The sequence below is a fragment of the Xyrauchen texanus genome, chromosome 29 (genome assembly GCF_025860055.1).
Source record: "Xyrauchen texanus isolate HMW12.3.18 chromosome 29, RBS_HiC_50CHRs, whole genome shotgun sequence".
NCBI classification, from domain to species: Eukaryota; Metazoa; Chordata; class Actinopteri; order Cypriniformes; family Catostomidae; genus Xyrauchen; species Xyrauchen texanus.
This window is the reverse complement of record NC_068304.1, coordinates 19,142,692-19,155,533: the sequence shown is the minus strand read 5'-3', so window position 1 is coordinate 19,155,533 and position 12,842 is coordinate 19,142,692. Positions and strand designations below refer to the sequence as shown.

Below are 12,842 nucleotides of genomic sequence, written 5' to 3'. Positions count from 1 at the left end.
CTGAGAGCTTGAGCCAGTTTGGCCAATTTCCTCTGACCTCTGTCATTAACAAGTCATATTTGAACAAAGAACTGCTGCTCACTGGATGTTTTTTTGGCACAATTCTCTTTAAACTAGAGACTGTTGTTCGTGAAAATTCCAGAAGATCAGCAGTTACAGAAATACTCACTCAATCCAGCCCATCTGGCACCAACTTTCATCCCACAGTCGAAATTACTGAGATCACATTTTTCCCCATTCTCATAGTTTATGTGAATATTAGCTGAAGCTCCTGACCTGAATCTGCATAATTTAATACACGACACTGCTGCCACACAATTGGATGATTAGATAATCACATAAGTAGATGTACAGGTGTATAATGTGGTCGATCGCTAAATTCGATTGGAATATATTCAGTAAGCATACTGTATTTTCATCTATGTTCATACGAATACAAGCTCAAGTGAGCATATAATAATTTTTTTTTTTGCACATTTTGGATATTTTATTTTCATCTTGGTGTTTCCAGCCAGTATTTATGCAATATCTCAAAATTATCATAAAAATACATGGATAGAAAGCAAGTCTGCCCTCCCATTGGTAGTTGCTGCATTGTGTTGTTGCTTATTTGCATAAAGTTGAACTCTGCTCAACTTTGTTACATCTCCAAAAGTCGCTACACACATGTTGTCAGATATCACTAAATGAATGACCTCAAATAGGTCTATGCGATATGACAAAAAATTTTATCACAATATCTTTTTTCAAATCATTCGATATCGATATGATCACGATATTCAATCACATTTGCACATTGCACATTTTTAGAACAAGAAACAAGAGAAAACTAAATCCTAAACAGTCTAAATAGTTTTTACAAAACTGCATTGGGGGCCCAGACACAGCCAATGCAGTGGTCTCTGAGGGATCTTCTATGAAAATATTACAAAATTTTATAGAGTTTATCAATTGAGTGCAGTTGGATATGAATGATATAATATGATCTGTTCATTTTGAATCATAATGAAGGTATATATATATATATATATATATATATATAAAATGCTCACATTCGCTCACTACGCGCCAGTGGAAACATATGATAAGAAAGCCAAACTGCTAGCGTTTTTAGCAACACGCATGTCTAGATGTAGAACACAGGCTAAATATCAAAAATTACTCAAAAGCTTATCGCCGATATCATGGAGTTTTTTTATAGCGAAAAATATTGATATTGTTTTATCACCCAGCCCTAACCTCAAATCACTTTGCAAATCGCTGTCAGTGTGAATGCCTAACTAGTATCTGACAACAGGGGCAGACTGGCCATTGGGAGAACAGTGACTATGTAAAATCCCAGGCCAATTACTCTTCCCAGTCTGCCCCTGTCTGACAAAATGCCAGCAGTAAAATTGTGGTAATTTTGATGGCACATGTAACCCAGACACAAATTAGTACATTTGCAGTCTATATTAAAGTAAATTGTTCTAAAACAATTAAAGAAACACAAAATATAAATCTATTTAATTACATATTTAATTAAATAGATTTATATTTTGTGTTTCTTTAATTGTTTTAGAACAATTTACTTTAATATAGACTGCAAATGTACTAATTTGTGTCTGGGTTACACCCTCCCCTCTTAGATACACACACATCATGCTAACAGCAGCAGAGGCAGAACAATCCTAGCAAACTTTCCTTGAGAATCGCACAGATAAGCCAGTCTGATACCCACCTCACAGCTGGTGGATACTAAACTCTACTGAGCTTATCCAAAAATCCCATCCATAATCTAAACCAACCCCCCACCCCATTCACAGAGAGATGCATCACAACATTAACTTATTAACATCGCAAAACTCCTCTTGACCAAACTCAACATGACAGAGTAATTTACGTGCTGGACATGTCGATGGCAAAACACGCTTAACATGCTGGGTGCTTTCTCAATGAAAATGGAGTGGTCATTATCACTCCTAATAGCATTTCGAGTTAAATCAATGTATTTTTAATTGCAGTTGCAAACCCTGCCCGACACAGTGAGACTGGTTCTGGGGCTAGTGGAGAGATGAAAGCTCTTTTCCTACTACAGTAAATTTGGTCGTAGTTTGGTGTGGGAGGGTTGGGGGTTAAAGGATTTACCTAAAGCTGCTGATCTCTGACTCATGCAATGCAGAAATATAGCTGCTTTCTATTAAGCCAAAAGTGAAATGAAGTCAAATCTGAAACATGCATTAAGTTGGACATTTGTTTGGTTCCACAATGGAACCAAGGTAAATAAAAAAATTAAAGATGGAAGAGCACAGCTTGCTGTAGAAAATAATGACTAGTAAGTGACTGAAAATAACTATTAAACATTACATCTGAACAATGCTCAATAATTGTCAGAGTTTAGGCCCTTGACTACATGCTAAATGGCACGTAACTCTACACCAGAGCTCTGCAGAAGGTGGGTATGATTCAAACCTTCTAAATAGGTCTCCGGGTCCTTCGATATATATAACTGCTGTATGGTGATTCATATACAGTTTATAACAGTTTTCAATAGTTTGTTATGATAGGTGCACTTACTCTCTTTACATTTGTGAATTATTCGATGTTATGAATACATTTTGTTAATGCATGTAAGTAACAAACTGTTACAAGTTAGTTTCATAGTGGCACATATAATCCATAACTTGGAACTCTTTATGTATTCAGGGGAATGTTATACAAGCACCAACAATCATTATGTTATTGTCATTATTACACTGCTGTTACATGTTATTGATCTCAAACTGACCTCTATGCACACCAGGCTACTTTTAGGTGTGTGTGCTTTCCTGGCCTTAAAAAGATGCTGCACTAGCATGAAAAGGAATTATTCATATTTTAACAGATTTGTTCAATACCACAAGCTCTGCTTGTCTTACCCGGAGAGTAAAGCTTGGCGAGCTGTCTGGCCCCAGCATGCTGCGGTCCCCAGCGAGGCGCTGTGCTGCGCGCAGCCGCCCCGTGCTCATTCCCGTTCGGATCCTCCTCTGCCATAGACCGCTGCCTGATCTCCGACTCTGACAGTGGCGTTGCCGCCATGCTCCCTTTTGATGGCCAGTTTTTTGAGAAAGCGCATAAATAATTACGTTGTCTCGTGCATTTAGTGACTATGCACTGGAAGCACAGAGTTTTTAACGGTGGAATGACACACCTTTTTGCGAAGCTCACTGAGGTTCCTACTTCAGCGAAACATACCCGGAATCAAAATACGCACGAACTGCCTGCTAGATGAGTTGTCATAGTAATGTATTATGATTATTATTTACCTCGTTTCCCCGCAGGACATCCGAGCCAGCTGTTTAAAAATTTCAGATACACTGAATAATAAAGTGAATATTAGGACAAACTTTTCTTGTGCTGGCGTCTGTATTGTTCTTAGGGATAGTAGTAAAAGTTATATGTGTATTGTGACGCGAAACAATAGATCCCATCACTGACTATTATAGTAAAATTGGTAGAACCAACAAAATGACACAATATTTCAGATGCTTATAAATAAAGTTGAATATTTTTTATGCTTGCACACTTTTTGTCTTAAACGTTATCCTATTTAAAATAATGTTTGGTTATTTATTGAAGGTTCCTTAGAGCCACTAAACATCCGTTATAAGACATTGGGCCGCTGATAAGGGAAACGATAATAAAGGAATCATTTCTTCTGTTCCTTCTTCTGTTTGTTTATGTGATATTGATCAGTCTAATTTTGTTTTTGCTTGTATATAATATAAAAAAGAAGATTTACGCATTTCAATCACATAAAAAAAATCCATTAAATAGAATTGAGAAAAATAAAAATAATAAAAATAACTAAATATGATTTTTATACATTTAATTTAGTTAAACATTACACAATTTTAGAACTAGAATTTTGTTATGAAATTTAATTGCATAAAATTTGTGAATCTTAAAAATAGAAATAGGCTAAATAAAAATAGTTTATAAAGTAACTTAAAAAAAGCTGTTGTGTTGGGAATAACTATACACACTGCATATTTTACATTGTATTCTATTTCAAATCATGTTACAATTAAAAATAGTTGATTCATAAAAGTTGATTCATAAAAAATCATAAACAATCAGCCACACTATTATCAACAGACTATGAATAATGGTTTTATCCATATGATAATGTAAGATTTTAATATTGGAGAGTTTGATGTTGTGTAACCTGCTGTTCTTGGTATGATGTTCAAAAAATAGCAACTGTACACAAATGTGAGTTTACAGCAGTTTTCAAATAATCCATCTGATTATCTTAAAACTGAGATAATTGGGAAAAATATATACTGCTTAAAAGGTCTTCAAATTTATCATTGTTTATTACAGTTTAGTGTTTTATACATTATACTTTCTAAGTTGCAATGTAATGGCAAAAATATAATATTGAAAAATAATAACAAATCTGTTTCATAATGTAAAAATATTTTTTTTATCTTTGCAAACTTCCTACAAATATCCTGTGCTTTACGTAACCAAAGAAAGGTCAAGCTCTTCACAGGAAAATAATACTTTGATATGATTTAATGCTACATCATCCAGGTGCAATGAAATCAATGGTCTACATCTTTAAAACAATAAGGCCCATGTACTGGAAAATACAATAAAAACCATTGTTTTAACCATTGATATATTTTTATTTTTTTCTTTAAAAGTTTTTTTTTTAAACTGTAATTAGAAACATAAAATATATAACAATAATAATAGAAAGGAACAATATTACCACTGCCAAGAAATCACAGCACAGCACAAGAACCTGTTTACTGCAAGAAATAAATGGTACAAATCAACAAAAAAGGGCTGAGAGAATATATGCATTTAAAAGAACAAAATTGTCACATATGAAGTTTGATACATGAAGTAACAGAGAACAAGATATGTTTGTCTAGAGATTAAAATAGGCTTGTTTGCTACAGCATACATCACTTACATGCGGTATCCTTGTATCATAGGTAAGGGTGTCTTTCAATACTATTAGATATATTTTTGGATACATGAAATCACACTCTTGTTTTCAAGTATTTAGGATTTATTCCTATGGCATGCTGAACTCAAGCGGAGGGGTTCAGATGCCCCCGGGGGCTCATTGTGTATCGATATGTTCCGATGGCTCATTTCTGGGAACAGCACTGACCTTCTGTCCAGCTCAAGTTATGAGACTCAGTGGCTGAACCAGCTGCTTAAACACATGGATGCAATTAAACAGAAACTGTGCTGGTGTATAAGAAGCAGGTTTTATTAGATGTTTCTTTATTCAGTCAGATGCATTAAATCATAAGTATTACTTCTGTGTTCAGAGCTTGATAGTAGTTTAAAAAACTATAATTATAATAAACAATGATAAATAGGTAGGCCTTTTAAACAGTTTATACCCCCCACCCCCACCCCCACCCCCACCCCCACCTCCTCTCCTCACATTTGTGTACAGTTGCTATACAGAACACAATACCAAGATCAGCAGGAACACAACATCAATCTGTCCAATATTATGATCTCGCATTATCTTAAAACCATTATTCCTAGCCTGTAAATAATAGTGTGGCTGATTGTTTATGACCCCTGTAATTTCATGAATAAACTTAAACTTAACAGTAAGTTTACTACATTTAATTGTAATGTGATGTAATAAACATCCATGTAAAATTGGCAAAGTTTCTGGCCCTTTACTGCAGACTTTCAGTTGATCACCATGAAAACAAAGCATGAATCATGGTTTGTGTAAAGCAGTGATTAGTGATGCAATATGGGCTTCACTGTTCTCCTCTACTGCAGATGCTATGAATCATCTTGTGCAAACAGTAGACTTGAATTTGTGTGATATTTATTATAGAAATTGTTACTACATTCACACTTATAGAAATATGCAAATCGTTTATGCCATTAACAGCACAATTATTCATTGAAATTGTGCACATCATCTCATACAGGGTTATCTTAATATACAAATAAATGAATAAGCCTGCATTAAGCATGTGTTCACTTTTCATCATCATCATTTTGAGATGTTTTTCATCCACATTATCTTTATGCTTTATGTGCAGCATTAGGCAACTGATATTTATTGTTAAACGGAGAGCATGACGAGAAGAATAGAGCTCACATGGTGTCCAGGAAAAGAGCCACTCTAAAGAGTTCAACCACTTCAATATGCTTTATCTGGGCTTTGAAAGAACACACTGCAAATGCATGAATTCCCTTTATTCATGATTTATTTATTTGTTTATTTTCAACTGTACTAGTTTATTGCAATCTGGTTAATTCACATTTAAAAAGCAGACATCATCCAGTTGCACTGAAATCAATGATATTCATTTTTACAACATCCATAAGGCCCATGTACTGGAAAATCCAATTAAAACCATTATGCTTTTATTTTTTTTTCTTTATATGTTTTTTGTCTTTTTAACTGTAATTAGAAAAAAAAGAAAATATATAACAATAATAATAGAAAGGAAAAATATTACGACCGGCAAGCAATCACAGCACAGCACAAGTACCTATTTACTGCAAGAAATAAATGGTACAAATCAACAAAAAAGGGCTGAGAGAATATATGCATTTAAAAGAACAAAATTGTCACATATGAAGTTTGATACATGAAGTAACAGAGAACAAGATATGTTTTTCTAGAGATTAAAATCAGGCAGAAGCTGTATTTTCCTTAAATTTTTTCACCCCCCCCCCCCCACCCAAAAAAAATGGAAAAAGAAAACAGGGGGCAAATAAGGAACGCACAACCAGGAAGAAGGGACAATAAAAAATACTGCACGTAGAATACCTTTTTCTCTCCATCTCCTTTTTTTCCTCTCCTTTTCTTTTTTAATAGCATATCCCATTAATATTCATTCCCCACCGTTCGTAATAGCTGTGCCTGGTGGCGGAATCGTTAAGAGTTTTACATGTGAGTAGCAAATGACACTTTGATTGGCTGTGATGTTGAAATGTTCCTCCCCCACCGGGCCTGGGTCGGGGTTCTAGGCTGAACCGGGAGTCCTGCGGGGCCGGGTCTCACTGTGCGTGCTGGCTCAGTGTGTGGTTCTGCAGGGGAACAGAAGAGAACACATGAGGAGAGAAATAATAAGCTACGTGCCCACACCTCCACCCATCTCCTTCGCTCTCTCCTTCTATCCATCTCTCTTTTTCCATTTACCCACAGGCCTGTCCGTCCATCTCAAGGCTAGTAGCCCCACTTTGACAGAGGAGTTCAAGCTCTGCAGCCCTGAGTGAGCACCTTCCTTTCTTCCTCTATTCTTTCATCTCCACACCCTTCCATTAAATATTGGGCACATGTGCACTTACAATCCCATTCATCCACCCACACACGCACACACTTCACTTCTTTACCATGCAGAAAAACACAAAATCATATTCATCTTTCATCTGATTTACAGTTTTTGGTTTCCAATGGAATTTGCGACAATGATTTTTTATTCTGGAGCCTTGAATTACATTTCAATACACATTTATGAATACTCCAAAAAACAAAAAGCTGTATAACCATGGCACTCGTATGAATTAAGAAGTCATTTTTTTCACATGGCTTAATACAATAGGTAAAACCGCTCTCATACGTGTTTTGGCATGAGCCTTCCTCAGGGAGAGTAACAAACAAGCTTCACACAGGTGAGAGTAATATGAATCATTTAGTAAGTCACATGATCAACTTGTTAACTATAGTGTTAAGCATATTTATGAATATTTTAAATCATTGCAATGCCTTATGAGGCCCTCATTCTATGGACTCTGGAGCACAGAACATACATTTATAATAATGTATCAAATCCTTCTATATCAAAGTAAAGAATAAGAAGTAGCTGAAACGTACCAGGGGAAGAGATGTGTATGGCAGTACGCAAAGAACTAGAAGACTATAAAGGTGGAAAGTGGCCACAAAGAATGACCTAAAACCTGTGATCACCTAAACAGATCAATCAGATGGCTTTTCGTAGAACGAACGCTGGTGCATGCATGAAGGGTTAAGCAAGAGCAGATATGGACAGGCTAAATGGGTATTGTGTAGCTGCGATCTCTCTGCAGCTCTGCTTTTCCGCATGCTTTTCCCTGGACCATAAACCCAATTCCCAGAGAAGAGTTGGCAATCATCCCCCTTCCCCTCTCAAAGCTCCTTTCCAAGATTAATTTCTCCAAGAGAGATAGGCTGTGTTTTTATGCCCCAATATAAAGAAGGGGAAAAGCGGGAAGGGGGAGACAAATCTGTAGGATTAAACATGTTTTTTCGTTGATAAATACTTATTCTTTGGGCTCTTATCTTAGTGCACATATTTCGCAAATGATTGCTGCCGAAAGAGGATGGGCAGTTCCATCCGAGGAAGGCCAGACCACTGGGTCTTAAAACCCCAGCCCGAAGAACCAATGGCAGCCTATCAAGTGTATGTGTGTCTTGCTTTCTCCTTCTGTTTCCATCCTAGCCTCTTTCTCTTTTCCCACCCCTCCTGCATGGAACAGAGAGGAGACACACACAAGGAGGGCTCTTGAGCGAGGAGATGTATCTCTCTGGGAGTCACTGACCCCATTATGAGAGCAAACCACTTCTCATTTTGCATTACAGCACATTGCCTGCAGTGCCACAACCCTCCGGCAGAGGCCAGCCTTGTCTATGTCTGAGTCTGAGCATTGCCATAGAGACGAACGAAACTTATACAGCAGTGCATATCGAACAAAACCCAAACATATTGCACATCATTTGTCCTCATCACCAAGCACCTGTTTAACACACTGGAATTATGACACAACTAAACGGAAAAAGGCAACAGCACAGTGAAACTCAGACCCATAACTCAAAATAATCCTGGGACAAGGAATGACAATGAGCAATGAGTCAATGCAGCGTACCTGCCCACACTGTCACATGTGCACATGTCAAGAGCAACTAACGACCCCATTTACCCAAACCTGCCTTTGCTGAGTCCCCAAGAATATGCTGCTGCTCAATCAATTATCAGTTATTCAATTATCAGTTATTCCCCGCAAAGCTGATCCCCCTCGAAACTCAATCATCACCTGCTGTAGATCCAAATACAACCCAGCCATTGTTATAATTTTCCTGATAAGCCTGCTCAATGTGAGACCAAATTAATTTCTGGGTCTTTTCAATGATGCTGACGATCGTAACAACAAAAACATTAACACCACTAACAAAAGTAATACTAATCTCATGTTGTGACACTTAATCTAGACAATTACATACTAGCATTGATCGAATGTTCGTGATATGTACATGACATTTTAAATTAGGAATAAAGCATTTAACTTTATAGAATGGATAGTTCTGGTCCAGAACGCTGATTGGTCAATACAGTGTATCAACTGTGATAAAACACACAATGTAGTAACAGCTATGATGCAAAACAACGGTTCACACTCCTTATATGCAGGGGAGACCGGGTGCTAGTTGGCACAAGGGCTATATCTCATTAACGTGAGATATATCTCATTAACAAATGTGAGCTTTTTGGTTTGTTGGTTTGAAAAACCCTCTTAAAGTATAGTATTTGTTATGATTTCTATACTCCAAATTAAATTATTTAATATCATCATATTTTTGTAAAAGCTCTTGTGTAAACAAGCAAAAATCTAACAAAACGCAATACAATCAGACAAGGATCAAAAATGTTAAGAGACATTTTTATCGAAAGTTTATGTGTTTACTAGGACAAAAGGTATTTTTTGTGCCTTTTAAATATCATGAATTTATACAATTATAAATGACAATATCTCTTGGCAGAAACAATGTATGTTACTTTTTCAATTTTTGTTGTTTCATGAATCATTTCGTGCATCATATTGGTTTTACTTTTTACATTTTGCCGAAAGGCCTGGAACAGGCGGTTTAATGCAGCCGTACATTTTTAAAAGAAAAAGATTTTGTTTTACTGGTGGTGGTGGTGGTGGTGGTGATGGTGGGGTGATGGTGGGGTGACGAGTGGACGTGTCCCCAGCAATGCTCACACCACTTGTTTACTGCCAGGCTCCATTGTGACAACTTACCCCATATAGTGGGACAACATGACCCACTATTGTTGCAAGTTGTCACCAGACCTAAAAGTGTGTTCAATTCATCTTTTTTTTTCCTGGGCAAGAATGGGAAAATGGTTTTGTGGTCAAGGTGGTCAATACTTTAAGGCATGTGGTTATGCAGAAATTGACTTTCAAGAGTAAATCTATCCTCAGAAATATTAGTTGGAGTAAAAAGTGTGACGTTCCCGGTATCCCATATATCACAGCACAGCACCCACAGAAGCCAACTATTAACATTTCAGGGTCAATTACAGTTTCTCTTCTAGCGAATTAATTTGCTTAGTAAAAATTGTTTTTATGAAAATTTGTGTTTTTAATATTTTTATTATTTTATAACAATTTTTTAAAAGCTATAAGAAACCCTTGTAAATATAGTCTGGGCTGACGGAGTTGCTGGAACTGTTGTGTCAAAGTACGCCTTCAAACTAGACTATTTTTGCATAAGCACACCTCTTGTACCCTTGTTGCTTAAATATATCACATATTAAGTGGCTTAATACGTTTTAATGGGTTTTGGTATAATATTTAGGTGGCAACTGTACTTTCAAATGTCAGTAGGAATACACGGGATGTATTTGTGTAAAATAATGTATCCGCATTCAAATGATTCATAAACAACAGCAGGTTTAGATTACAGTGCTTCTGTGTGTCCGAGACAGAGAAAGAGGGAGTGTGTGATTGAGTGTGTGTGTGTATCCCCCAGGTTGTCAGGGTTGTGTGGAGCTGTATTGATTTGAAGGTGGAGGGACAGAGAGGCAGTGTTGTTCCCTGGGGTCTAGGGTTACACCAGCACTGCAGTGGTCTGATGGAAACTGCACAGTAGGACTGGAGGGGTGCGGGGAGCCCAGTCTAACATACACACTCCTAAACAACCTTCCTTATACACACACATAGATCGTTCACTAAAACAAAAGACATTTGCGCAGACTCCCCCAAGATCTGTGCACACATGCCAATGTACGCAGCTCACACACAAGTTCAATGTGTATGGCCACTAGCCACAACCAACATCCACAGCTTGGCTTATTTCATGATCTCTGGCATATATGACCCACTGCGGTATCATACATCTGCTCTGTCTAATCACACACACACACACACACCCTTGTAAATGCAACACATTGTCGCACTTCAGTTGCCCAGTACACACACACAAACACATCTATTTCCGTCTCCCTTAAAAGATGGCAGCTGATGTGTGGGCGATTAAACCATCAACATTTGTTTAAATTAGTTAATGAGTGTGTTGGAACAAACACATTTTCAGGCTGGCCGCAGTTTGTTCTCTTCATCTGAGCGCATTGTCGGGGGCAGTGGTATTGATTAAGCCACAGGCGATCGATCGCTGGAATGGTGTGTGTCTCTGAATCTGATAATGACTCGCAATATGACATCAGTGTAATGCAGCTGTAATTGATATATTCTTTAAGGGGGGAAGAAAGCTAGAGAGACAGAGCGAGAGAAAAGGCAGAGCAGTGGGGAACACAGACAAATGCACTGAAGCAGTTTAAACAATCCTAAAAGTCTTAACCTACTGCTACAGGACGACAGGTCAAAACACGTTCTGACGCAACCGGCAAAACCCATAATGTGTTGATATCGGTTGTACACTGCTATAACTTCGTACAAGTACTTGGCAAGCTCAAAAACATCAATGGACTATCTCATGGGTCATGTAATTTTGTTGAACGGCTCATGAACTGAAATGCAACAACTTCCTAGCGATTTCAAGTGCAGTTTAACTTTCATTTCTGACACTTGCACCACTGTGGCACACACAGCCTCAATGCACACCTGAAAAAAACTCCACCAAACTGACTCTGACGCTGCAACACGGGGAGGATGCATAATGCATGGAACAGCCTCCTTTCCGTTTCCCCCCTTGGCTGGGCGATGTAGGGGGGAGGAAGTGTGGTGGGCAGAACAGCCTCTGTAAGCTCAGTCAATATCTACGCAGTCATTGTTTTCCTAAACTGGTTATAAAAGAGAGGCTAAATCCTGCGGAGCTGTGCACTCCTGGGAAATATGGCCCAGTCACATTACTGATGCAGTGACTGCGAGACTGCTGCACTCACGAAGGGGGAGGAAGAGGAGGAGGGGTGAGAGAAAAGATGGGGAGCTGTGGGGAGATAAAGATAAAGGAAAATCAAATCTACGTTTCCCTACACAGCTCTTTTCACACACGGAGCATGCACATACAGCCAGACCGAGCGGCTGTCACGTCACTTTCAATCAGGGCTCTTCGTATGCGAGTATATGTGTGCCGCAGGGCCCCTGGCTCCCGGCTCTGTGGTGCCCCCTGGGGACAGTGCAGTGTCAGTGAAACTCTAATGTGTTGGCTCGTTCTGCCAGAGCGAACAGAGAGAGAGACAGAGAGAGAGAGAGAGAGAGAGAGAGAGAGAGAAAGAGAGAAAAGAATGTTGTGCGAGTTACTGATGTCTATAAGCTGACCTAAGAACAGTGCAAAGCGCTCATTCCCAAGTGAAAAATACAAACACAAAGGCACATATGTCCTATGCTAGACAATTACAACACAATACAAGACAACACATACATTTTCACAACAGAGTCAAATTTTGGTTGGAAACATTGACAAATTAAAAATAAAACTTCTCAAAAAGATATCTGTCTATTGTCCTTTCAAGAGATTAACTTGAAAGAAAAAAGCAAACTTGATCTAACCAGGACAGAGGCTGAAGTGGACGGTCCAGATGAACAACAACAAGTGCATCTGAGTCTCTAGTTTGAGAAACAGAGTCCTCACAGGTGCTAAACTGGTAGATGTATTA

General features: G+C 38.0%; 2 protein-coding genes across 4 annotated transcripts in view; both read right to left on the bottom strand.

The window, feature by feature from the left end:
* LOC127623170 (plasmanylethanolamine desaturase-like) overlaps positions 1-3,379 on the bottom strand; it is a 39,434-nt gene extending 36,055 nt beyond the window's left edge. The window contains exon 1 of the mRNA XM_052097477.1: positions 2,898-3,379. Within this exon, the coding sequence (XP_051953437.1) occupies positions 2,898-3,057 (160 nt within the window). The 5' untranslated portion in view covers positions 3,058-3,379. The remainder of the gene's footprint in view (positions 1-2,897) is intronic.
* Positions 3,380-5,791: 2,412 nt separating this feature from the next.
* The window catches only part of LOC127623383 (zinc finger protein 423-like), a 195,218-nt gene continuing 188,167 nt past the window's right edge, over positions 5,792-12,842 (bottom strand). For all 3 annotated transcript variants that reach the window (XM_052097824.1, XM_052097827.1, XM_052097826.1), the window contains one exon: positions 5,792-7,053. In XM_052097824.1, coding sequence (XP_051953784.1) covers positions 7,024-7,053 — 30 coding nt within the window. In that variant the 3' untranslated portion in view covers positions 5,792-7,023. The remainder of the gene's footprint in view (positions 7,054-12,842) is intronic.